The following is a 26,439-nucleotide window of genomic DNA, read 5'->3' on the forward strand; positions in this document are numbered from 1 at the left end:
ACTGTTCTGGACGAGCCCGGGCCTGGGAGGCAGCTGGGAGAGGAACATCTCCTCCCGGGGGTCGTCTGCGCTGACCACAGTCCCCGGGGACGCTGGGGGCCCTTGAGCACTTTCCCTGAGCCATGGAGCTACGCATGCCATCTGTTGTCTGGTTTTAGATGGCGTCCTTGTGCCCCTGCTCCTGAGGGGTCCACATCCAGGTGGGTGGGCTGGAGGGTAGAGTCCTCAGAGCTGGCCTCTCGGCAGGGCATTCCCCACCAGCTCTGACACTGCGACAGGCTGTGGCTTCAGACACGTCCCTGGTGGAGGGTCCACCCGAGGCTGGTGCCAGGACCTCCCATGGCAGCTGGCTGCTGCCTCTGCTGGTCACACGGGAGCCCGGAGAGCAGGCCAGTCGCCAGAACCCCCAGAGACAGAAGCTGACCGCGGATAACAATGAGAGCCCCGCGCCCTCCCCACCTCCCGAGCTGGAGCCGCTTCAAGGCCTCCGCCGCAGCCGAGGGCCCTCCCAGCCAAGAGCATGTCAACATGGTCGAGTCCCTCCCGCAGGGCTCTCTTGGAGCAGATGGCACTTCACATATGAGCTCGAAACTTGAGTCTAAATCTCTCTAAGCTGGGAGGCTTGAGAACAAATAGCAAATATCTTGAGTTTGGAAGTCAGTCCTCAAAACCCCGGCTCACAGGAACGCAGATCTTCCTGTTTCAACACCCCCACAGACAACCACACTTCCTGGGATCCCACGTGGAGGAGCACCACGCAGAGTCTCAGAGGCAACTGTCGATGCTGGGTGACCCGACCTGGGTCCTGAGCACCGTTACTTCCTGCAAAGGCTTTTCTGTCTACATCCAAACATGGGAAGGACCTTTCTTCACCTGCAGGGTGTCTCAGCCATTCAGGGGCCCAGCAGGCTGGCTTCCTCGGCAGCTCCTTCTTGCTGAGGCAGGAAGGGGCCACCCTCTCTGAGCACCAGCTGTCCGGGCAGGGAAGGCGGAAACAGTCCCGGCAGGGGGTCTTCCCGGAAGCCCCTTTGTTGAATTACTCACACCTGTCAGAAGAGTCAGTGTTTTGAGGGATGGTGTCACTTTCTGGAGATGGGGCTTTATTGCATATTCTTTTTTTTTAAGTGCAGCCTCTTATTAGAGATTTTCAGCAGCAGCCATGGCACATGGGTGAGGGGTGGTGGCTTGGTGCTCTGGGAACATGCACGGGGAACGCAGGAGGAAAAGCCAGCACCCCTTCCGGTGCTGCGTCTCTTGGGCCGGGTCGGCACCGAGGGCCAGCTGGAGTCCAGAGTGGGGTCTGGGGTCCCACACCTGCGGTGTTTCTGTCTGGTTCAGAGTCTCTACCTATTGTTGTGTTTAATGAAGTTGCAGCTTTCGAGAAGCTGTGTAATAAATTGCTAAAATGTTTACAGAATGGGGCATGAAAGTCGGATTGGTGACTGTGTCCTAACAGATGGCCACACCCATCCTGGGGGCTTATAGCCCAGAGGTGGTCAGTGGCTGCCCATGGAGCAGGGCAGGGCTTCATTGGGGACACTGGTGTCCCCAAGGAAATGACATCACGACCCACTATCCAAGAGGCTAATTAATTCTCAAGCCTTACCCCCACGGACTGGAGCGTTTTGAGACCAGTGTTCCTTAGAGAAACCCCACCCAGGGTGGTGGCAATCACCATGTGAACATCAGGACAGTGTCGCACTGCGGGCCCCTTCAGCTGTGGAAACCGATCAGTCTTGTGACCTAATCTCTCTCCTTCATGATTCCAGAGCCGAACACGGTCAGCTACAGCCAGTCCAGCTTGATCCACCTGGTGGGGCCTTCCGACTGCACCCTGCACGGCTTCGTGCACGGAGGTGAGGACAAATGACCCTCGCTGTCCCTTCCCACTCACTGGTCCCTTGTTAGTCCCCCAGGAGGCCATGCTGCCATCTGACCCAGTTTAGGCTCTTGTGTTTAATGAAGTATGAATTTCAACTTTTAAGAAGTTGCATAATAAATTACGGAAATACTGTCAACGCGTGTTTTTCACACTGGTAAATCGAAGTCAAATGGGTAACTGTCCTAACGGAGGGTCACATGCAACCCTGGGAGCTTATGGCCATGAGACGTCTAATGGCTGCCTGTGGGTCAGAGCAGGGCCTTTGGGGGAACAGTGAGGCCAGCAGAGAGAGACAGTGTGACCCACCAAGAGAGAAGGGTCTTGCCTCTGGTGTTTGCATGTGTTTCTTCCGTTAATCAAACTCCACCTCGGACAGCACAGGCCTTGGACTCCCAGCTTGGGGCCCACGGGTGGCACAAGAGAGGACTCAGTTCCAGCCCCGCTGCTTTAACGGTGTGTGACTGTTTTCTCTGATTTGAGGAAAATGTAAATGGTACATCATAGTCCAGAGTCTAACGGAGATAATTCTCTCAGATGACATTAAAGTAAACTTAAAAAAAAAAAGGTCAATGTAAAGAAAAAACGTAAGGGGAAAAGTTGGGAAGCAGAGTGGCAGTTAGCAGAAGTTGTGTGGGCGGTGGGAGTCTGGGCACTACTCCTTTTGGCATACAAGTAATCCCTCATCCCCCAGGCGTGATGGGCACTTGCACATGCTATTCATTTGCATTCTTCATTTCCAATCGCCTTGAATGCCAAGCTTTCCTTTCTTCTCCTCTGTGAAAACTCCTATTCATCCTTCAAAACCCCATTCCAGTAGTGCCACTCCATGCAGGACTGCATTGATACTTCTACCAGGGGATGCCTCCGGAGCAGGGCTTAGTCTTAACTCTTTGTGTAGGCTCTGGGGTTTCACATAGAGTCAGAGAGATGCTTTGCAGAAGCTTGTTCTGGAAAGAAGAGACACAGGTCAGGCTCAGGTTGGAAAGCTTGGGGTGATAGGCCCTGGGCCTGTCAGAATCAGGGAAGGGGCCCTGATTTGAGATGTGTTTTTCAAGTTTGTTTCTTTTTTTTTTAACTAATCCTCTTTTTGTGTATTTCTTTTCCCAATTTCATGATAATTTTCCTCTTTGAACTAAGCGCTGGCCACAGTGCCCTTAGATCTGATGAACTTGGTCCTACCTAAGGGAAGCTGTACTTCACAGCAAAGGGTACATTCTAGGCCGTGAATGTTGTGACAGTCAGGGTGTCTTTCTACTTAGAGAGCTGCCGTGGCCTCTGCAGCTTTGTTCTTCACTAGCCCCTGTATCCAACAGCCAGGCTTCTGGAACTGCTGAGAGCTGTCTCTGAGACGCGTTGTGTATAGTGTGCTCAGTCGCGTCCAGCTCTTTTGCAACTCCATGGACTGTAGCCTGCCAGGCTCCTCTGTCTATGGGATTCTCCAGGCAAGAATACTGGAGTGGGCACCCATTCTCTTCTCCTGGGGATCTTCCCAACCCAAGGATCGAACCCACATCTCTTTAATCTTCTGCACTGTAGGCAGATTCTTTACCACTGAACCATCAGGGAAGCCTTATAGAGCTCTGTTCTACCTGAAGTTTGCGAAACTCTGTGCTAGAATTTTTGCTTATTTTGTCCAGATTTTGGAAGTTTACTGAATATGGTATTTCTACCATCACTGTCTCCTTGGCAGTAAGTTTATAATCTTCAGTCCGATCTTTCCTCACATGATTGAGGTATTCAGGAAATGCAGGCAGCAAGGGAATTTTTGGAATCTTCTAGAAATGTATGGCATTTTGTTCTCATTTATGGAGCCTGTGTGGCTGCATTTAAAACAGTCATTTTTTAAAATACATGTTAAAGAAGTATTTACAATGGCTTTATAATATTTAGTGCCTATTTTAGTAGGGATTTTGTGCTCACGATTTACAAATCATGCCTCATAATTTTACCAAACCTAGTCTTCTCTTCTGATGCCTCGTAACTCACTGGGAGTGAAGGAACAAAATAAACATCATGCAGAAAACACTGAGCACAGTGATCTTACTGTATTTTCCTATAGAGAGAATGCCGTCACCAAGGACGGCGTCTAAGTCATTTGAATGAAAGTCTTTCATAAACTATATGTAATTCGGTGGATGCCAATCACAGGAGAAAACAGTGAAGTGAGATGGCTGCTAATTTTGCTTTTTTTCAGGAATTCCATGCTGCGCATGTGTCTTAGAGAAACTCCTCTCCTGCCCTATTTTCTTTGGTTTGCACACATTGAGTAGTCTTCATCTTGAGGACTGGCTCCTACCCTGCCACTTAGAAAACACACACAGCACAGACCTGGGCAGCGCCGAGCTGGCATGAGATGTAGTGGGGAGGACTCCCATCAGCATGAGATGTAGTGGGGAGGGCTGGAGATCACCGATGGGACCCAGGACTTCCGTCGGCCCTGGCTGTAGGGACGGGGACTCTGATAACCAGTTGAGGGAATGAAAAGATGTGGGGAGTGAACTGGAGGGTGCAGAGGATACTTGTTTGCTGCGAGGGAAAGCAGCCTGACTGCTTCTCCTGGTGCTGACTTTCAGGGCCTCTGTGCAACAGCGGCGGCCAGGCTTTGGGCTTCTGCCTTCTGAGTCCTCCCCTTGGAAGTTCTGGGATCTTGGTCCAGGAGAGGCTGTTCCCCCTCCGCCCTCCCATCCCCCATGGTTGGCTGAAAGGGGTGACCTGGCAGCTGTCCGTGGGGTGTTTAGGTTCTTGTAACACTCAAGACCTTTTATAAACTCACCCCAAACCCCCATCCTTGATAAAAACACTTGGGGTAGGAATTGATTTTACTTCCCCAACATGATAAAAGCCTTAATGGGAGATCTTATTCAGAGGGGAGCCTGGAGGATCTTCCCCTGAGGTCAGGAGTCAGTCCGGTTAACATTGTTTCAGAGATTTTAGGCACCACGGTAAAACAGGAAAGAAAGCAAAGTCACAAGAACTGGCAGAAAAGAAGCAATGCTTTCTGGTTTTGCAGATGGCACAGTAACATACCTGGAGAGCCCAGGAGATTCAGTGATAAAAATAACTCAAATAATTAAAAATGCAGGAAGGTAGCAGCGTACAAAATGAATAATAATAATTATAGAAAAGCTTGCCTGAAATAGAAAAACTGCTTTTCCTTGTTTTGGTCTGCAGATCTGTTTGTTTTCTGCGGCGTGCTTTGTGTCGATGGATTTTTAACTCCATCACGACACATGACTTTTTCACATTTGATGAAAAGTGGGGGTGGTTTTGTGCCTTTGTCTCCTATTCATCTTAAAGGTCTCACTCCTTCTCCCGTGTTGGTTCCTGAATGTCCTTTGCCATGATTTCTCTCCTGGGGACTTGCCTTGCCTGGCCCTTTGTTGACTGTTTTCCACATGGCTCTCCCAGCCCAAGAGGAGCGTTGCCACCACAACTGGCCTGACGTGAAAGGAAGCCAAGACCGCTGGGCTTTTCTAAGACCTGTCTGGCCGTGGGGGCAGATCAGAGAGGGAAGACCCCGGGGGGGGGGCCCTCAGCCTGGGCCCTGCCGCCCTGTGGTTCTCGGCTCCATGCGCTCACCTCTGACTCCCTTCTCCTTGATGTGCCTATTGTTCTCCTACCTTGATGTCCAGCCTGCCTTCCCACCTGGCCCCATTCACCTGCCCAGGGCCACACCCATGTCTTCCTGGAGCGTCCTGAGCTCCTCCCCAGCAGGCGGACACACCCTTGCCGCTTCACCCACCACGACCTCCATGCCTCCTCTCTTTTTAATGCAGTTTATATTGGATATAGCCAATTAACAATGCTGTGACAGTCTCAGGTGAACAGCAGAGCAGCCCAGCCATACACATACCTGTGTCCGTCCTCCCCCAAACCTTCTCGTCCTGGCGGGACAGCTCCCTGCTTCCTGCCTCCCATGCTGACTGTGGTTTTCTCAGGCACTCGCCTCCTGGCACCCCATCTTCCTACCCTGCCTGGCCTCTCTCCCACAGTGCTTTTGGAGAAGGAACTGAGTGAACATCCTGAGTGAATGGAAGACATCTTTTGGAAAGACGATTTGAGTTGACAGTGCCAGGTGGCTGTGTCCTGAGCGATCAGCAGCTTTTCTCTGTTAGAATCATGGGCAGTAACTCCAGCATGTGGCTCCCACATCCTCAGAACTGCTGGGTTGGGCCCACTCGGAGGACAGGCTCCGCCCTGTGCTTCATTGCCCCTGTTGTGGCCGGCTCCTGCAGGGAACCTGCCCCCATCTGCCTGACCCAGCAGGTGCTGGCACTTCCTGCTCTGTGCCTTGGACCGTCTGCTCTCCATCCCTCTGGCCCAGTCCCTCTCTTGTCCTCCCTGGAGCCTCCTGCCAAAGCTGGTGGGCTGGTCTGGCCCTCACGGTTCATCTGGCTTCCCCTGCCCAAGGCCCAGGGTCGCCCTCCCCTGCTTCCTCCGCCACCGCCATGCTTGCAGTCCCTGTGCTGTCCCGCCTTCCTGCCTGTCTTCCTTTCCTGCTGGCTTCGGGGACCCAGGCCCCATCCCAGCCTAGGCCGGTGGCTCCAGCTGTACAGCCCCTAGCCCACCCCTGACTCCAGCTGCCACTTGAAGCCTGGGACGGTTGGCACAGAGTGTCAGACACGAGTCCTGGGTTCCTCCCGGCCTTACCCCTGTGGTGGCGGCCAGACCGTCCTTCTGGTTGTGAAGCCAGGATTCCTATGGCCTCTGTGACTCAGCTTGTCTCAAAAGCTCTCTGTCTCACCTGTCAGCCAGTCCTTTGGGCTCCAGCTTCAAACATCAGAGTCTGAGTTCTTGCTGTTTCCACTGTCACCTCCAGGTCTGCATGTTCCCTTGGAAATGGCCTCATAGCTGGTTCGAGTTCCCTGACCGGTCTACTCAGAGCCGAAGGCAGATTGAGCTGGGCCTGCTCAGGCCCCATTGACAGCTGTCTGGAGGCCTGTCTTTGTGTTCAGGTCTCTGGAATAAGAGAATAGGCCTTTCCTGTCCACCCTGTGTAAGAGCCCATACTGCAACCTGCCTGCTTGCCAAGCTCACTTTCCTGCCATGTAGACCCGCCACGCCAGCCCTAGGGAGGTGGGGTGCACAGCAGAGGGGGGCCCAGGTGAAGGAAGCCTGGGAGACGAGGCGTGGGGTCCGTGGGGGAGGCGCCTGCACAAACAGCATCTACTGAGTGTTTCTGGGTGGTTGTGAAAAGGCGTCCTGTGCGCCGGGGGGAGGACTGGGTTTCACTGAAGAGTACAGGACGCTCCTCTCAGTTCCGTGACCTCGTTTCATTGGAGCTCCTCCCTCGTGGTGGACAGGGCATCAGATCCATGGCCGGGGAGGAAGCAAGGAGGCGAGAAGGCGTGTTTTCTCTTTTTGAGGAACTTCTGGTCTCCTAGGGTCAAGAGATAAGGGGGCAAAGGCCGCTTTGGGCCCCCGATACTCCATCATGCGGCTGACGATTGCCTTGGTGACAGCCTCCTGCCTTCCAGTTCTCACTTTCTAAGAATCTCTGTTTCTGAAAACACCATCCTCTGCTGCTAAGGCTCCCTGTTCATCGGATGACAGGGTGGGAGCTGGGGTCTGGTCACAACCCTGACACTCCAGCTGCTGTGAACCAGCTTCTCCTGGGCTGGCTAGGAGGCTCCTGCTCGCTGGTCAGAGGATGCAGCGATGCCCACCCATGACAGCTTTCCTCCTGCCCACACCTGCCTGCAGGTTGCTCCCACACCTTGGACACAGGATGGCTCCAGTCCCCCCTCTTACCAAAATGCAGAGCATCTAGCTTGAGAAACCTGGTCAGCTGTATGGCCTGAGCATGTCCTCCTCTGCAAATGGACTTTTGGTTTTGGTCACCTGTTACCAGCTTTTGCTTTCTCTTTGGCCATGACCGTTGGGGGCATACCCCTGTCAATGTCCTTCCTGTTCCACATCAGGAATGTGAATTCTCCACTGTTGGTCCTCATCCTGAGAGCACAGCCCAGATACCCGAGAGGAAACTGACACCCATGGGAATGATTCTGGGTCTTGTGTGAACTTCAGCGAGGTGGCCACGTCCCTCCGGGAGGGGTCAGCGGAGAGGGGGGCTTGTGTATAACCACTGCCCCCGTTCCCTGCTCTCCGTGGCATTTGGAACAGGAATCTGCCTGCCCTGCTTCTCCTGTTGATTAGAACAGGGAAGGCATTGATTCTCAAGTAGCAGTGAGCGCTTGACTGACCTTCTCCAGCTCCCTGATATAGAATGTGAGCAGTGAGACCTGGCCTCGTGGCCAGGCAGCCCTTCTCCCTGGCCCCAGGTCTGCAATGCTCAGGGTAAGTGGGAGCCAGATGCCCCCTTTGACATTTTGTCCTTAGAAACGAGTCATCTTCACTACACTGTGCATTAACCCCCCAGTACAATCTTTATTAGCTACCTTCGTTAATACTCCTTTGTCCTTGGTGTCAGAGACCTGCAGGTACATTTGAAATTGGGAGTGGGGAGGGTGGGGCGGGGAGTGTGGGGAGGACTTCCCTGGTTGTCCAGTGGTTAGCACTCTGTGTTTCCACTGTCGGGGGTACCGCTTCAATCCCTGGTCGAGGAACTAAGATCCCGCAAACATTGCAGTGTGGCCGAAAAAATAAATTGATTAATTTAAAAAATAAATAAAAAATAAAGAAACCTGGCAGGGAGAAGCCAGACAGTCTCAGGAGGCTGTCGCTCAGCTGGCTCTTAAAATAACTCCCCTTATAATTTCCAAAGGGTGGGCTAGTTAAAATAAGATGAACTTACTATCGTTTTCTTAATATAGGAGGCCGGCACCCACACTCTGTCAGCCAGGATTAAATATAGAAATGGGGGCATTGCAAATCGCCACCCACAGTGCAAGCAGAGGCAGTGACACCAAGCTGAGAGCTGCTAATGGCTGCTTTGGGTTTGCAGCAGGCGCGACCCAGTCAGCCCGGCGGGTCCAGGAAAAGAAAATTAAGCCTCTATTTTTAAGCTAGTCAACGTGTTGTCAATACTTTTTTTAAAAAAAGAAAAAGGAAAAGGAAAAAACAACCTGTAAGCAGTTAAATGTTAGATTCAGAAATATCTCTGGTACCTGATGTTTATCTGTATGTTAGTGGCCAAGCAGGTCTTCTTTTTTTCCCCTCCCATAATTCCCAAAATGAATGCAGAACTGAAGGCCAGCCGCTCCTACGGTTTTGTTGTCATCTTTTAAATGACGCATCTCGGGCAATTAGGACAACTCACAACAGGCTGTAACTTGCCAAGTCCTCCTCCCATCGTCAGCGGCACCTGTTGTACCTAACTGGGAAGCGGTTGGTGAAGTTTTTCAGTAGGAACTTAGAAAGAGGCAGTTTTGAGAAAACTCAGATGCTTGATATTTTTAATTGAAGTATTAAAAAAAGTAGAGGGGCGATGGTGGCTTCCCCTGACAGGACAGCGGTGGGAGGAAGGACAGCTACAAACCAGGTGACTGGGTTTCTGATTAATTAATTTGGCTGTGCTGCATCTTAGCTGCAAGATGTGCTTCCCTGCCCAGGGATCAAACCCGGGTCCCCTGCCTTGGGAGCTTGGAGTCTTATCCCTGGACCACCAGGGAAGTCCCTGTTTTTGTTTTTAAACAAAATTTACTTTTCTCAGTGGACGCATTGATTGTAATATATCTTGTCTGCAGTCATCAATAAGGGCGTTTTGTGGTGACAGTCCTTCTTTGCAAACGTCATAAAGGAGTGAAATTATGTGGGTTTTCTTGTCCTTTTCTGCAAGGACTGTTTTCTCTTAGCAGGGAGAACAAGAATATCTTAGACCAGACCCACGCAGCGACTCAGGGCTTACCCAGAAGAGGGAAGACGGCTCGTACTCAGTGTTTATTATTATACAGGCAGACCTCCTTTTACTGAGTTTCACTTGATTGCACTTCAAAGTTTTTTTAAACAAACTGAAGGCTCGTGGCAGCTCTGCGTGGAGCAAGCCTATTGGTGCTGTTTTTGCAGCAGCATCTGCTCCCTTCACGTCTCTGTGTCGCATTTTGGTAATTCTCCCGGTATTGCAGACTCGGTCATTATCATGTTTGTAACGGGGATCCATGATCGGTGATCTCCGACATTGCTGTCACAAAGAGATGATGACTCGTTGAAGGCCCTGACTGATCTTTTAGCAGTAGATTCTTCTCAGTTAACATGTGCACGTTGCTTTTTTAGACATAATACTATTGCTCACTCAATATTGACTGCAGTGCAGTAGAAACATAGCTTTTATATGCACTGGGGAACCAAAACATTTGTTTGACCCAGCTGTTTCTAAATTCCCTGTATTGCAGGGGTCTGGAACCGAGCTCGCAGAATCCCCGAGGTACCTGTAATCTCAGTTTTATGAGATCAGTCCCTTTCTCTCTGAGTAGCCCCCAGAGTCCGCTTTGCACACAGGACCCCAGAGGGCCCAGTTATGCTTCACGCTTCTCCATCGCATTTATGAGAACAGACTCGGGGCTGTGGGAGCCATGGGCACAGGTTTCTGCTTCCAGCTCTGACCTTGCACTTCCCACACACACACTGCGGGGGCTGGGAGTCCTGCCTGTGTAAGGCCAAACACTGAGCTCTGCGCACATCTGAGGTCTTCCCCAAAAGTTTTTCTGTGTCCTGAATGCTAAAATCTACCTGCTGTCACTTCTCAATGACCCCACCATGGTTCCGGGAGGCAGAGGTAATGGAGGTGGATGGGGATGGTCCAGGTGGGGGCCATGTGGAGCAGACCTCCCGTCCCTCGGGGCTGGGGTTCCTCCTCTTCCTGGTTACCAGCTGCCTGTGTATCACTGTCCCAGAACCCGGGATAAACCCCAAATTGGGGCATCATCTGACAATGGACGTGCATGGTGAGGTCATGCCTGCTCCTGATGTGGGCACCAGGAGGCCATGGGCTCAGTCCAGGGTTGGTGCTATAAACACCATTGTTTCTTGTCAGGGCTGTGGGCAGTCCCAGTTCTCTCCCAGGTCTCCTAGGTCAGGTTTGTGTGCCAGCTGCTGGGGTGGGCAGGGGGCTTGTGAGACAGTACGCTAGTTTTGAGCGTGGAGTTTATTATCAGACACGCCCCTGAGCAGCTCGCCTGGCTCTGTGGATAAGATGCATACACTCTCCCCAGCCTCACCTGGGCTGACTATGGTTGTTACACAGGTATGGGCCCGAGGACTCGCTGTCAGAGCTGGCTCTGTGGGTCAATCAGAGTTCCTTTGGTCCTTGATCACTCAGTTGGCAGTCCTTTCTGAGTGCTGCATGCCAGGTTTGGAATTGGTCAGGACATGGGGACCACAAGGCGTGTCCCCACCCTGTGCAGCTTCCAGGTCACGTGGTGCCGTGGTCTGGGCTGGTGGGGGTTCTGGCATCAGGAGCTCAGCCAGCTGCTCATGTTCCCCCTCTCCCACTCAGCTCGTGTGCCCTGGGCTTGGGGCCCGTCCTGGCCACACACACTAGATCCTGTAGTATTTTTAGTAACAGTGAAATCTCTTGTGGAACCTCTACCCACATTTTGGATAAATGGGGTCAAACGCTGGTTGAAGGAGCTGATTGTTACTTGTGCCATATAGCCTGCTCTTAACAGCTTCTGCTTTTTAGTATGAACAAGTAAGGGATTAATTTTAGGTACTTTGTATGTTCTAAGCATTAATTCCAACATAAATTCTTTTTGTCCAACCTCCAAGTCTCCCCTCCCTTGGTGATACCACCAGGTAACCTGGGAACTCTGGGTGCAGGACCCCTTACCTTGCACACGCTAATGTCACCCCCACCTCTCATCATGACCTTGAACTCTCTTTTCCGCAGTCTTGTCTTAGTCACAGGGAAAAAGCATATTGTTGTTGTTCATTCTCTAAGTCATGTCTGACTCTGCGACCCCATGGACTGCAGCACTTCAGGCTTCCCTGTTCTTCACCGTCTCCCGGAGCCTGCTCAAACTCATGTCCATTGAGTTGGTGATGCCATCCAACCATCTCATTCTCTGTCGCCCCCTTCTCCTCCTGCCTTCAGTCTTTCCCGGCATCAGGGTCTTTTCCAATAAGTCAGCTCTTCACATCAGGTGGACAAAGTATTGGAGCTTCAGCTTCAGCATCAGCCCTTCCAATGAATATTCAGGGTTGATCTCCTTTAGGATTGCCTGGTGTGATCTCCCTTGTTTTCTTACATAACAGCTTTATTGAGATGTAATTCATGTATCATACAGCTTACCTGTTACAGGCCATTGATTTTTCTGTAGTGTATTCACAGCGTCACACAGCCATCACCACAGGCAATCGTAGAATACTTGCATCACTCCAAGGAGAGACCTCCTACCCACATGAGGAGCCAGTCCGCACTTCTCCTGAATTCCCTGTGCCCAGACAACCTTTAATCTGCTTTCTGTTCCTATGGACTTTCATATTCTGGATATTTCATATCAATGGAATCCTCTAATACATGGTCTTTTGTATTTGACTTCTTCTACTCAGCATGATGTTAAGTTTCATCCATGTTGTAGCCTGTCATCAGCACTTGGTTTCTTTTTATCACTAAGTAATATTCCATCGTGGGGCTTCCCACGTGGCACAGTGGTAAAGAATCCACCTGCCAGTGCAGAAGACTTGAGTTCCATCTCTGGTCTGGGAAGAGCCACCAGAGAAGGAAATGGCAACCCGCTCCAGTATTCTTGCTTGTGAAATCCCATGGATATGAACCTGTTGTTCATGGTGTCACAAAAGAGCTGGACCCGACTTAGCAACTAAACAACCACAATATTCTGCTGTGCAGATACACCACGTTTTCTTTGTCCTTTTAGCTGTTGACACACACCTGTGTTTCTCTGCCCTGGTGTACTGAGTAAGGAAGGCCGTCATGAGATATGCGTACGAGCTTTTGTGTGGATGGATGTTTTTCTTTCTCTTGGGTGCACACCTAAGAGTGCAATTGCTAGGTCATGTGTCAGCTCTGTGTCCAGCCTTTTGAGAACCTCCCAGCTGTTTCCAAAACAGCTGCATGATTTCCATCCCCACCAGCCGTGTAGAGGGTTATGATTCTCCACCTTCCCTCCAGCTCTGTCTTCTGGCTTTCTTATGGCGGCCACTCCAGAGGAGGGCATGATGAAGCTTTCCTGGCAGGATAGGACACCTGTAGAGATTGGAGCAGGGTCATCACTTTGTCAGTGGCCTAGACCCTCAGCCGAGGTCGTCTCCCAAAGCTCCCAGGAAGCCCGGTTTTCAGCCTGAGCCTGTCGGCTTCAGCCCTACTGGTGGAAGCAGGGGCATCATTTCCCGTGACTTGTCTCCAGGATGGGCAGTGGGCTCCTCTCCCTCACATCTAACTTGCTGCCCGCCGTCCTCTGCAGGGGTCACCATGAAGCTCATGGACGAGGTGGCTGGGATCGTGGCCGCACGTCACTGCAAGACCAACATAGTCACGGCCTCCGTGGACGCCATTAACTTCCACGACAAGATCCGAAAAGGTAACAGAACTCCACCAACAGAGAGGGGCTGCCTTGGCTACTTGGGTCTGTGTACAGTTTGCTTTTGGTTCACCCTTGCTCCCCTAGGCCCTGGTCTCTGCCCATTTGCCAGAGAAACAGAAGCCAGAGGCCTTTATCCCGCTGTGATGTTGTTCCGTCTCTAAGTGGTGTCTGACTCTTTACGACCCCATGGACTACAGCACGCCAGGCTTCCCTGTCCTTCACTGTCTCCTGGAGTTTGCTCAAATTCATGTCCAATGAGTTGGTGATGCTATCTAACCATCTCATTAAGGGGCGTCCTTGGTGGCTCAGACAGTAAAGAATCTGCCTGCAATGCAGGAGATGCCAGTTCGATCCCTGGTTTGGGAAGGTTCCCCTGGAGAAGGACATGGCAACCCACGCCAGTATTCTTAGCTGAAGAACTTCACAGACAGAGGATCCAGGCGGGCTCTAATCCATGGGATTGCAGAGTCGAACAAGACTTAGCGACTAACAGTTGTCACTCTTTCCTGCTAAAGAGTGGCATAAACTTACCCTCTTGAGGGGCCCGGGACACACAGCCTTGTGAAGGCCCCACATGCACAGTTGCTGCTGCCGCACAGTGGTGGCGTAACCTCTTGGGGAGGGGAGATGGATCTCCTGTGTCGTCAGCAGTGGGCAGGTCAGAGCAGTAAGCCCCCAGCCCTCAGCCCATCTGCACCACCCAGCACAGAGCTGGTGGCTTTCCCAGCAGAGATCAGTCCCAGCCCCACCCGGAAATGGTTCCGTGCTCGTCTGAAGACATACAATAACTGTCCCCTCAGTCCGTTGTGTCTTCTGAGATGAGGCTGTGCGCCCCTGGAGAACAGCCCTTCCTTCACTCTGGGGTCGGGGGTCCAGGCGGTGAGAGGGACAGAGAGAAGGTGGGGCTGACAGAGAGAAGGCGGGGGCTGACTCCTTGCTCCCGGCCTCGGGCAGCAGTGCCAGGGGTCCAGGCCTCCGAGGCCGCCTCCAGCTGGGGTCCAGCCCAGCCGCACGCGCACGCCTGCAGACATGCTTGGCAAATAAGTGCTGCCTGCTAGGGACAGAGCAGCCTGAAGCGGAGCTGTAGGCGCCTCCCCTCCCGGCCTGGTCGAGAGCGCATCATCTGACCCACGCTGGCCTGGGGTGGGTGCTTTAAGGGAGGGAAGGGGTGGTCTGTGGCTAACCGCTTTCAGAACCCCTTCCCAACTAGTAGGTGTTTGCCTCAGATGCAGACCACAGTCCTTTTAGAATTTGCCCAAAATGAGTGGGTCTTGTCCGTCTTGGCAGGTCCTCCCAGGGCCTTGGTGCTGTATATGGGGTGCTATGGACGTTCAGGAAAGGAAGGATCCTCTCCAGCCATGAGTCCTGGCCCCTCCTTTTCTGAAACTGACTGCTCCCTGGGTAAATCACTGTGATCACAGCATCCTTGTTAAACACGATGTCAGAACCCACAGTGGACACCATGCTTGTTCAGTGCATCCCCAGTGCCCTCTGAGAACCGCCAGCTGAGAAGCAAAGCGGTGTCCTCCAGAGGCGGCCAGTTCCCCCAGGTCAGCCCATCAGCTGACTTGCTTCAGGTCAGTGGTGCTTCACTGCTGAGGGGAAGGCCCCAGAGGGTGAAGTCTGCCTCTGTTAGAAACAGGGAGTCCACCCCTCCTCACCCCTGACTCTTCACACTTCATCCCTCTTGTGACCAGAATCACCTTTCAACAGGGAGGTCGGGGAGGTCAAGGAGATGCTCATTGGGCAAGGAGATGCTCAGTTGGTTCGTTTTGAGGGAACACTGTGAACCCTGGCCAGAGGAGAGCACTTTTGCTGGGGACGCATTGAAACCTGGGAGATGTCAGGGCAATGTGGGTGCAGAAAAGTTAGTCTTATTCCAAAACACAGAGAAAAGGGGACTTCCCTGGTGGTCCAGTGGTTGAGACTGCACTTCCACTGCAGGGGGCACAGGTTTACTCCCTCCTTGGGGAACTGAGATCCCACATTCCTCAGGGCATGGCCAAAAAACCCCCCAAAACACAGTGAAAGGGGTCTTCATTTTCACAAGCCGTGCTTTTCTGGTGGAACATTCCACTGTGGATGAGGTGAGAGTGAGGGCTGGGCTGTGGGCTGCCCCCCACGACGTTGAGCCCTCTGCACCCCACACCCCCACAAATCCCTCACAGCATCAGAGCCTTGGCCTTGAGCCTGTGCAGCCCGCGGCCCTGGAGCTGGGCCTCCTGGCCTGGGGAGCCCCAGGGAGCAGAGAGAATGTTTTCTTTTCACGGATCACATTTTGCTTTGTGTATAAAGGAATGTGGGCCAAGCTGAAGTCACAGTTATGGAGTCTGGCCCGTTTCAGTGCAGTGTCCCCGGGGCCATTAGACAGTGTCACACCTTATTTGTTGTTTTTCCCGAGGAGTGTCCCCGTGTGAAGCTGTCGACTTCTTCACTCCCCCCTCGCCGTGGCTCGAGGAGGAGGAGCCTGGCCGCTTCAGACAGTTGTCACGTGTCATGTTCGACATGGAGGAGCAGAGGCCCCAGGGGAACTGCCGCTCCCCTGCCACTCGTCCTCTCTCACTGTCTGCTCCTTTCTGGGGATGTGTAGGGCGAGGCCGGCTGTGCCTGGATGACCCTGCGGGCTCAGGGTTCCTGGCGCCGGGCATCAGAAGAGTGTCAGACACTTGGTGAAGGGGTGGTGTTGACATTCCCCATGGTTCCGCTTCGATTTTCTGATGCAAATCTGCTGAGATGGCTGTGAGCCCGTGGGGCTCTCAGGGCGCAGACCGTGAGCTGCTGCCGGCCCTTGGTCTTGGCCGAGAGGGCGGGAGCCGATGCCACCGCGGCGGGGAGAGCTGCATGGCTGTGTCCAGTTCTGCTGGCAGGAATGCAGGGCAGCAAGAGGGCATGTGAGTGTTCCTGGGAGGCACAGCAGTGACCACAGCCTGGGGACTCCAGGTGTCAGCGATGTGTCCCCTCCCCGTTATGGAGGCCAGGTGTGCCTTTGGGGGCCATTATTCTGATGACCATAGGTGGGGTCTTAGCAGAGGGGGTGTGACTTTCTCTGACTCCCCTGTTTCAGCATATTTCATTAGAACAACAGCTGGAATGGAGAGGAGCCAGGCCTTTGGGTTGACCAGCTTCTCAGATCTCAGGCAGGAACTGCTCTGCTCTGTCTTTGTCCAGCCTCCAGGGAGGCTGCTTCCTCAGAGGACGGACATTGGTGTGCTGTCAGCAAAACCCAGCCCGGCCTGTGGCTCAGTGGTCAGTTGGGGGGGCGGACGGGTGTCTGTCAGGAAGCCATATGTGCAGCTTTGTGGCATGAAAACATCGCCCAGAAGGTCAGAGGGCGACTTTGAATTTCAGCCCCAGTGGGTGTGTACTGAGAGGGGGCTCGGTGGCACCCACACTTCTGACACAGTGGGGACAGTGCTGTCTCATAGGATTGTGGCAGGTTTGCTGTTACCAACCAGATTCCTGGAGCACACCATCACTGCCGCCTGGACCATGGAGGGCCCACCCTTATACCCTCTTCAACACCCCCACCAGCCCACATTCACGGTCTTTAACACCGGTGACCTGTCCTCCTGGTGACCCCACCAGGTTCAGCTCAGCCCCTCCACTGGCGGGCCCTGAAAGTCCTCCAGGGTTTGTCCCCCTTGCCATGGGGTTGGCGGGTTCGGGGGTCTTAGTGGTTGTGCAGAGAATCAAACTCGAGCCAGGCCGTTGAGATGGAGGAGGAACACTTTGTCCACGAGTTGGGACTTGGGGGGAGTCCAGTGTCATACCTGAGACCCCTCAGAAAGTGGTACCGAGGTGAGGTCAGTGCTGGGGGAGGGCACAGGGGACCCCATCCACCCGCCTGATAACAGGGCTGCTGGCGTTAGTCAGGGCAAGCTGGTGAAGCCCAAAGACCTGAGCTTCCTTTCACTTGATCCATTTCTGACTGTCTTTTTTTTTTGTTGAGATGCTAAAATGCTAAGAAAAGTGAAAAGGGGAAAATAGTTGCCTTTGCTCTAGTGGTTTTGGAGGCCTTGGGTAGGAAAACCTACAGGTGACCTACCCTTGTCTTGTGGAGAAGTGATCCCTCCAGACTATCAGGGTGGGACGCGAAGTCTCTAGAAGATGCTTGTTGTAAGCACGCTTGCTGCCCCAGCTTCTTGGAGCTTAGATGCTGAGCTCTTCTCAGAGTTTGCAGTGCTTGGCAGTGTAGCCTTAGGAAGAGCGATATTTTAGTGTTTCGCTTTCTTTTCCAAATCCCTGTCTGAAACCTGCCCTGGAAGAAACACCGTGTGCAGGGGGAGCTGGCGGCCCTCTTGGGGGGCCACTCGAGGCAGCCCCACCGTGATTTAGAAAAGGATTGGCTGTGGCCTACGGCTCGGCTCGCTGCAGGCGCCCCTTCTGTTTAACTCTGGTGCCTGTTGCTCACTTTCGAGTGCCAGGCATGGTGCTGAATGCTTTACACAATTACCCCTCACTTAGGGGGATACGATTGTCCTCCCCGATGAGACTGGAGCCCTGTTATCCCCAGTTTTCTGATCTGGAAACTGCTGGTCAAGGGATTAAGGAAACTGACTGTGGCTGAAGGGCGGGTCCATGGTGGAACCTGGCGGGGACAGTGAGTTCCAAGGTCGGAGCTCTCGAACCCATGCCTGGTGCCCTCCCACCACCCTCCGGGCCTGAACAGCATCCACTGCCAGGGCCCAGGGGCATCAGCCTTGGTGACGATGCTGATCAGGTGCAGCACCAGCCACCGTAGATGCTCACGCTGGACTGCCAGAGTGATGGTTCCCCCCTCACGTGTATGTGAGACTCCAGACTGAAACAGGACTGAGGGTTCTGCAGCCATTGGCGTCTGGCCCCAAGGAAGGCCCGGCTCTGTCTGTGTCCCCTCATAGTCTTGGCCCAGGGACCCCTTTTCCTGCTGAATTCGGACAGTTAGAGGCAGACAGTTCAGTCTCTGCTCCCAGCAGCTCTGTGATCTGCTTACATCAGGTTTACCCGCACGAGCCCCCCAGCACCGTCCCCACAACGGTCAGTAGCCACATGCGCCGTGATTCAATGTCGGTAATGAAAGTGTCAGTAATGAAAGTGCTACTCCCTGGCCAGCAGGCCTGCGATCCTCCCAGAGGCTCCAGGAGAGAATCTGCTTCTTCCTTTTCCGGCTTCTAGAGGCTCCTGTACTCTCTGGCTTTTGGCCTGTTGTCCACCCTTATAGCCACAGCCCAGGATCTCCCTGACCCTGCGTCTGTGGTCACGGCTCCCTTGTCCTCTCACGAGGACTGCTGTGATGACCTTGGGCCCACCTGGGTGATGCAGGCTGAGCACCCACCTCAAGATCTGTAAACTCATCCCACCTGTGAGGTCCCTTTGTGTTAAATTCCAGCTGACACAGAGAGGCCAGTAAGGCTCTAGCCCACTTCTGAGCTCTGCCTTTTCCCCAACCCTGGTCTCACCCTGTGAGCCCTGGGGACGGCAGAAACCCCAGGAGAGTAAGGGGCTTCTCAATCCTTGTGGGATAGGAAGTGCTCCCCCTCTGTGGCCAGCCTCCCAGCAGTGGGCATGGGCCCCTCTGAGGTTCGGAGATTAGGGATGATGGGTGGAGGCAGTGAGCTTCCTGGCTCATCACAGAGTGTTTGCACTAGAACTAGGGTCCCTGAGAGCACAGCTGAGTCCCCACCTCTCAGACAGGCTCCTATGCCAGGGACGCCCCTGTGGGTCCAGCCTTGAATGGAGTCACTCCTCAGCCTCAGATCCAGTCCCATGTCCTGGGACCCAGGTGGAAGGGCAGGGGTTCATCCGTGTCTTCACCGCTGAAGAGCTGGAGGTCCCTGCCCGGTGCACACGCCCGTTTGATTCATTGCGACAGTGTCAGAAGCAGCTTCTTGCCTGATGCAAATGTGCCTGCTGCAGAAAGAGAGGAAGGAAGCGATTTGTTTTAAATGTCACTTATTATTACCTTGTTGGAAGGACTCTTCTCATGCCCTCGAGACACCGCAGGGCATTCCGCGAGCACTCTCTCCTCTGGGGTTTCAGACACCTCCCCCACCCTTAGGGCTGTGCGAGAAGGACACTCAGACCCCAAGACATGACAGTCCTGGGCTTCTGTCCACTCGCTCACTGTGCAGGAGTGACCTCTCAGAGAGACGGCCGTTTGCAGACGAGGAAATCAAGGCACAGCAGGCTCCAGGCTTGCCCCCGCCCAAGTTCAAACCTAGGGCTGTGGGACTCCCAGCACCCGTGGGCCCCAGGGCTCTTCCCCAGGGCACCGTAGCCTGGGGAATTGGCAGGGAATTGGCAATCCCCGGGTGGCTCCGGGCCTGGAAAGCCTGCCCCTCGTGGGGATGGTCTGGCTGTGTCAGGGCTAATCTATCCCTGCTTCTGTGACTCAGAGGAGAACTGGGTGGTCCCTCCTGGCCTCGCTTTCTGGGATCCCACCCCATCCAAGGTGGCACGTGGTACCCAGCGCCCGCGGGAGATACTGTTTTTCCACCTGAGCGTGTTTCACCAATCTTAAACATGCTGCCGTCCAGGTGGGTTTGGGTGTGTGATCTAGTGGGACAGTCCCCGCCCTTTGGACCACTCTGCCAGGGCCACATGCGTCTCACTGCCCACCGTGGGGCACCCTTGAGCACGTGGCAGGTCACACCTGCCCTTGCAGTTTCTGAGACAAAGTGAACAGGAGCCCAGCTGGACTCAGACTGGGGTCGTGCCCTACCCAAACAGGCCCCCACTGTCCGAGGCTGAGGTTGAGACTGGCTCAGCGCCCCCGGAGGTAGTGGCCCTGCCCCTGGCCCCAGGGAGGAGGGAGGGAGCTTGGCCTTGCCGGGCTGCTCGGGCAGAGGCGGCCACCGTGGTAGCTGAGGTGAAGCGTCTGCAGGAGGGGCCCCATCTGGTTGGAGTCTGCCGTGGCCACTGTCCACACAGGGCCACATGTTGGTTCAGGGGTGAGGGGCGCCCACTCTCATGGAGCCCCCAGGCTGTGAGGGAGCTGAGCAGACCTGCAGGTGCCTGGACCTGGAAGCCTGGAAGGAGGAGAGCTCTGTTCCAGAAAGAGGTGCCCGTGTAGAGGGTGGATGAGGTGGGGCAGCGTGGGGGGTGGTCTGTGGAGTGGGTGTGTCTGTTTCTACAAAGCTGGGCCCATCGCTGTGACCCCCACCTCTGTGGACTGACCGCTCCATGCTTTCAGGTTCTGGGGGGAACCAGCGACATGGCAGCGGCTGGTGGGAGCCTTCCTGGCTCCTGGGAGCTGACAAGCCATGGATGTGGCCAGAGCTACCCTGGGGTGTGACTGACCCCATCCCCAGTGATGACCGCAGACCTCAGGGTTGTGTGGGGTGTACTTTCCCAGCCAAGGGTCAGGGAATGGTGGCCCTTGGCTGCACTGGAGTCTCTTCTTGTCCATTTCAAATCCAGTCGCTGCCCCTCAATTACCGAGTCTGGCTTCCTGTTTTTAAGCACCTCCATGTGGGGCAGCCAGGGGTGAGTGAAGCCTGGGGCTTGTGAGGCAGGAGTGTTGCTGTCTCCGAGAGGTGGAGGCTGGTGCTGGGGCTGTACTGAAGCTTTCCCGACTTCTAGGAGGCAGTTTTTGTGTCTCCTACCATGAGTGGCTCTCAGGACCATGTCCCCTTGGGTCTCACGTACATCATCAGCCTGCTTCGTTTCCTGAAGTCAGTTTTGATGAGAAATTTCTTCACATTTCTACCCAAAATGATCAGCCGTGTGGTTGGTGGGGGGCTTACACAGGAGATAAGGCATGGGTGTGTTTTCACTTGTTCTTTGAACAAATGGTTGTTAAAAGGCCCTGCATTCATTGCCCCTGCATCCCTGCCCCTTGGCTGGGAGCTCTGGTGAGTTTCCTCTTGAGGAAGGGGCTTGATCCTGCTTCTCAGCAGGTAGCCCCCCAAGCCCTCTGTCTGGTCGTGGGTGAGAGGGTGCTGGCCGGCACTGTGGTAGGCTGATGGGGATGGGTAGGGATGCCAGGAGATCCTCAGGGATGCCCACCTCCCCTTCCTACTCCCCTAGAGATGGCCCATGGGGGCCACGTGGGGGCTGTTCCCAGGGTGGGCCTAGGCACTTTGCCCGTTGCTGACTCGTTGGCCTTCCTTTCCCCCAGAAGTGGCCATGTGTGACACGGAGCGCTCCCTGTGAATATGGGGTGAGTGTGGCACAGAGCATCTGTACTTTATAACACGAATAACTGCTCCCGCTTCTGATTGCCCACACGCTGACCCCTAACCATCACCCGCTGCCCCGACTCATCTGTCCTCCTGGTCTCTAAACACGTCTTGTGGGGCTGTCTCTGTGGAGCTGGGATGTTGGGGTTCTCGGGTATTAGAAGGTCACTGCAGCCAGCTCTGGTCTAACCTAGACAGGAATTTCCTTGAGCCTGGCCCAGAAGCAGGCTGATTTGGGGTGGTGGTCCTGGGCACGTGTCAGAGGAAAACCCTAAGCATCAGTGCTGCCTTGGGGTACAAAGCACTGTCAGTGGTGGTAACGAGTGCACTACATGCCTGCCACCACCAGGCGGGAGCCTCAGCACCTGGCTTGTTTCATGCCAGCCCGTAGTTACCGCGAGGGGCAGCTAGAGTCTGTTTATAGGAGAAAAACTGGGCTCCATGAGATTAAGTCAAAGGAAGGGAAGACCAAGGTCAGAGGTTGCAGGGAGCCTGTGACCGGGAGAGACGCTCTAGGGTAGGTGTTCAGGACCCAAGGGTGTGGGGAGTGCAGAGAGGTTGGGTGGTGGCAGGGTGAGAGCAGGGGACCCCCCCCCCCTGCAGGACAGTATCACAGGAATGTGTGACCGTCTGCGATGGAAACTACTGGCGTTGGGAGGTGGGGGCATATGGGGACTCTGACCACAGACAGGGCCGCGGGGGTGTCTTTGGAGGGCAGATCTTTGGCTCAGGGGAGAGTGCTGGTCCCATGGGCAAGACTGGCGGGGAGGAGAGCCAGACAAGACAGACGCAGCCCCACCTGGACAGAAGGTAGGAAGGAGACATGGGCTGAAGTGCAGACGGTGGCTCCAGGGGACTTAGGACCATGGTCAGCATGAAGGCTTGGCCTGACCATACATGCAACCCTGCCGTCAGACCAGCATCCGGAATGTTAGAGCCAGCCAGGAGGGACTGGGGAGCGTGGAGGAAGGTTCTTTAGTGGCCCTTAGAGCAGCTGGTGGGTGGTGGGAGGGCAGCCATGCAGCTCCAGGGGCACAAGTAAGGCCAGAGCGTGGTCAGCACAGGTTAAGCTTAACCTGCCGAGGGACCTGAGAGCAGGTGAGGGGGCCAGCACCCTTCCCCAGACGCTGCCACTCCAGGGGTAGAGACCCTCACCTGGGTGGCCACCGGGATCCCTTCAGCTCTGAATGTTTCCATAAGTGCAGGAGGCCCACTTGCTGACCAGAAAGCGACCACTCAGGGGCTCCCGTGTGGTGTCGCTGTGACATCCTACAGTGAGGACTGTGGTCTGCTGTCTCACTGGCGTCTGCAGCGTCCTCCCTACCCGGCCTGGTCTGGCCGCCCTGACCCACTGTCTGCTCCGCAGGCTGTGTCATCACCATCTCTGGACGCATGACCTTCACCAGCAATAAGTCCATGGAGATTGAGGTCTTGGTGGACGCTGACCCCGTGGTGAACAACTTTGTGAAGCGCTACCGGGCCGCCAGTGCCTTCTTCACCTACGTGTCCCTGAGCCCGGAGGGCAAGTCTCTGCCTGTGCCCCAGCTCGTGGTGAGTGACCCCTCTGGCCCGTGTGTCCTTGGGAGTGACTGACCCCCATGCTGGGCCAGCCTGCTGGGCACTCACCGGGCTTCCAGAAGAAACTGAGTCACAAGAGTCTATTATGGGCCACTGGGCCCCCCTCCACTCCTGAGGGGCCAGCCACCTTGGCTGAGGTGCAGGTCACACGTGAAAACCCATCCCTGGGGGCGCGGGGGAGAGGCTGGGCAGACAGTGTGAGAGGTGATGCCCCTTACAAGCTCCTTGCTGAGGGATAAGCATGCTGCCCTTGGGGTCCTGACGCTGTGTACGATTGCTGGAGTGGGGTCGGGAGAGAGGACCCTCCCAGGGTGAGCTCTCAAGGAGACCCTGGCCTGAGTCCTGCATGATGAGGCCAAACCAGACCCCGCACCTTGAGGCTGGGCCTCATGGCCTTTCCCAGCCTGGGCGCAGGCAGGCAGCTACCACCACAAGCAGACCCTGGGTCTCCAGTCCAGGCACAGATCCTGGAGGGCCTCAACCCCCAGCAGGGTTCCCTTGGAACTGGCCTGGGTTCTACAACCCAAGAGGCTGCTGTTGGGGCTGCTGGGGGTGAAGGTTATGAGCATTTTCTTAATTTGGAAAAGAGAAGGTTGGATTCGCTGAGCATGTAAGGATTTCCCTCCCTCTTGCCATCCCCCTCAGCACCCCCCCACCAACCCCCATCTCAGCTCTTAGCACCTGCAGGTCCCCAGCGCTCAAGGCCACAATCACAGGAGTCTTCCCTCCCTCACGCCTAGCCCTGCCTGGTCCTGGGGCACCACCCTGCTCCTGTCTGGGATCACTGACAGCACCTCCTCCTGGTCCCTCCCTCCTTTACACACTCACCCACGCATACACACACACGCACACATACACTCTGTTCTCCAGCACAGGGGTGATTTGTTCTCAGCTGTGCAGATCTTGTCACTTGCCTGCTGAAACTTCAGGATTCTGGTTCATTTAGAATAAAACCCATGGTCCTAAGGCTCATGCCTTGAGGGTCTGTGCACCCCGCCCTTGCCACCCACTCCACCCCAGCCTGCTCCTGCCTCACCTGGAGCCCTGCTGCCCCCACACAGGTTCTAGGCCACCTGCAGGGGTCAGTCCTCACCCCCCAGGGTAAGCCCAGTGTCTCCTCCTTGGAGGAGCCTCACTGACCCCCGTCCAGCATCCCCATCGTGGTCTGGCCTTGTCCCCACCCTGCCCTACTCCAAAGCACCAGCCCCCCGATTTGGTGATGCTGGTCACTTGCCGATTGTCCTGCCCCCACTTGTCTGAGCCTCACGAAGACTAGAACACGTGTGCTCCCTAGAGGTCACTGGGGCTGCAAGTTTCAGTACTTGGGGGTGCTCTCTGGAAAGTGCGTGAATCCTGCTGTGTGCAAGGCCTGAAGCGAGAGACAGGCAGTGTGGGTGCTCAGAGGAGCAGGGTGTGTGCTGGGCTGGTGGCTTCCACCTGAGGGCTGTGAAGTGGTGCCCAGGGGGTGAGCAGGAGCCCCCAGAAAAGCCAGTGGGTAAGGGCCATCTTGGGAGGTCCCAGGAGCTCAAATGCTAGCAACTTTGCATGAGCTAGCCATGGGAGAGCCCAGGAGTTAGGGAGCAGAGGCGGCCAGGATTGGGGGTGGGGGGGCAAGTGGTGAGGAAGCCTGGCACTCGGTAATTGTGTATGGAAGGAATGAATGAACAAATGAAGGAATGAATGACGTGTCCAGATTTCTCTTGAGGCTAATGAGAGCTTTATAATCTCACACATTCCTTAGTGATGCTATCTGGTAAGTGCCCTGCCTGGAGCTCTGAGTCCTCTGCCTGCTTCTCTCGGCCAGGCTCAGCCCGGCCCTGGGGGCCAGGCTCCCCTGCACGTTACCCTCTTACACTGGTGAGAACCCCCTCAGCCCAGCAAGGCTGAGTCACTTGTAGACGTTCACACAGCTGGCCTGTGGGAGCCTGGGTGTGGAGAAGGCCTCTCTGTTCAGGCTGCTCCTGGTTGGTCTTGTCAGGCCCTGGGTCTGCCACTAGGGGGCCAGGAGGACGCCAGAATCCCCAGCTGAGGTTGGGCTGGGCTGTGCTGAGCACAGAAGCTTGGGCAGGGGTGGGGGTGTGTTGGGGTCTCCAATGCCTGGCACTTTTGTGGAAGTGGCTGGCAAGTGACTCGGGCCCCCTGCCAGTCTGAGCCCTGCTTCCAGAAGCGCCTCCCAGGGCTGCCACCGCCCCCGCCGCGTCTGTGCCCCACGCAGATCCCCAGCTCCCGGAGAAGAGCGTGTACCAAGGCCTCTGCCACAGTAAACATATGGCACTGAAGCTCACTTCCTCTTGGGGCTGCACGAGGCCCTGCCTGCTTCTTCTCTGGCTGAGGAGGGCCGCCTGGCTTGCGTGGGGACTGCACAGGGTCCTGCGTGCTTCTTCTCTGGCTGAGGAGGGCCGCCTGGCCTGTGTTGGGGGGCGCTTCTTGGTGGCAGCTGAGTCCCCCCTCTCCGAGATGCTAACGTGCCTCCCCCACCCTGCTCTTCCTCTCTGGGGCCTCACAGGCCGGCGGGGGAGCCATCCGGCCTCATGAAGGGCCCTGACGTGGCCAGAGGAGCCTTCGCTGCCCACTAGGCCCTCTCCTGTCCCTCCCTGTCCCCCACGGCCCCTCCTGGGGCTCTGGTGAAGCAGGTTGGGGGATGGGGGAGGCTGCAGAGAGGAGGGCTGGTGAACCTGGCCTTGAAAGATGGGGGCTTCACCGTACTGAAGGAAGGAAGGGGTGGCCAGGGAGGGTGCCATCCTCGGGTGGGCTCTGGACTGACACCTCCCCTCATACAGCCTTGGCCCTGATGCCCAGGGACCAGGCCTGTGGGGGGCGAGGGTAGGGGTCCATCAGCCTCGGCCTCTCCCTCCCAGGTCCTCAGCCACAGTACCCCCCACCTCACATTGGTCATGGTGGGTTCCCTGGGAAAGCCTCGCCTGCCCACCACCACCCCCCAGCATTCTTGATGGGCTTTCCTGAGCCCAAGGACGGGGTGCTCACCTCACCTGCACGCCACCCTGCCTGGCCCCTTGGTTGATGATCTGTGTCCCCTTGATCTCTGCCCACAGGCCTGACCTCCAGCCTTGATCCTCTTGGCCCCAAGTGCAGGCTCACCCTTGTTCTCTCCAGACCCTTGTCCTGTCTCTGTCCATGTTGCCACAGGGCCCCTTGGGGACACCTGTCAGCCTGGCCGCCCCCAGCATCTCCGTCCTATTTACTGAATTTGCACCACACACAAGCGGGGCCTTGACCTCCATCCTCCCGCCTCCCTCGCCTCCAGGCTCCAGCAGGGCGGACCCATCCAAGGACACTCTCTGTCTTTAATCTCACTGGCCTCTCCCTGGCTTTGGCAGGACTCAACTTTGAGGGACTCTGCAGTGTCCAGACAGCCACC

At 55.3% G+C, this 26,439-nt stretch overlaps 1 protein-coding gene across 5 annotated transcripts in view; it reads left to right on the forward strand.

The window, feature by feature from the left end:
- The window catches only part of ACOT7 (acyl-CoA thioesterase 7), a 108,276-nt gene that overhangs the window by 72,875 nt on the left and 8,962 nt on the right, over nucleotides 1–26,439 (forward strand). For 4 of the 5 annotated variants that reach the window (NM_001075682.2, XM_005217082.4, XM_005217080.3 and 1 more), the window contains 3 exon segments: nucleotides 1,770–1,856; nucleotides 13,204–13,320; nucleotides 22,849–23,033. In NM_001075682.2, the coding sequence (NP_001069150.2) occupies nucleotides 1,770–1,856; nucleotides 13,204–13,320; nucleotides 22,849–23,033 (389 nt within the window). 5 annotated transcript variants of the gene reach the window in all.

The sequence above is a fragment of the Bos taurus genome, chromosome 16 (assembly GCF_002263795.3).
Source record: "Bos taurus isolate L1 Dominette 01449 registration number 42190680 breed Hereford chromosome 16, ARS-UCD2.0, whole genome shotgun sequence".
In the NCBI taxonomy this organism is placed as follows: Eukaryota; Metazoa; Chordata; class Mammalia; order Artiodactyla; family Bovidae; genus Bos; species Bos taurus.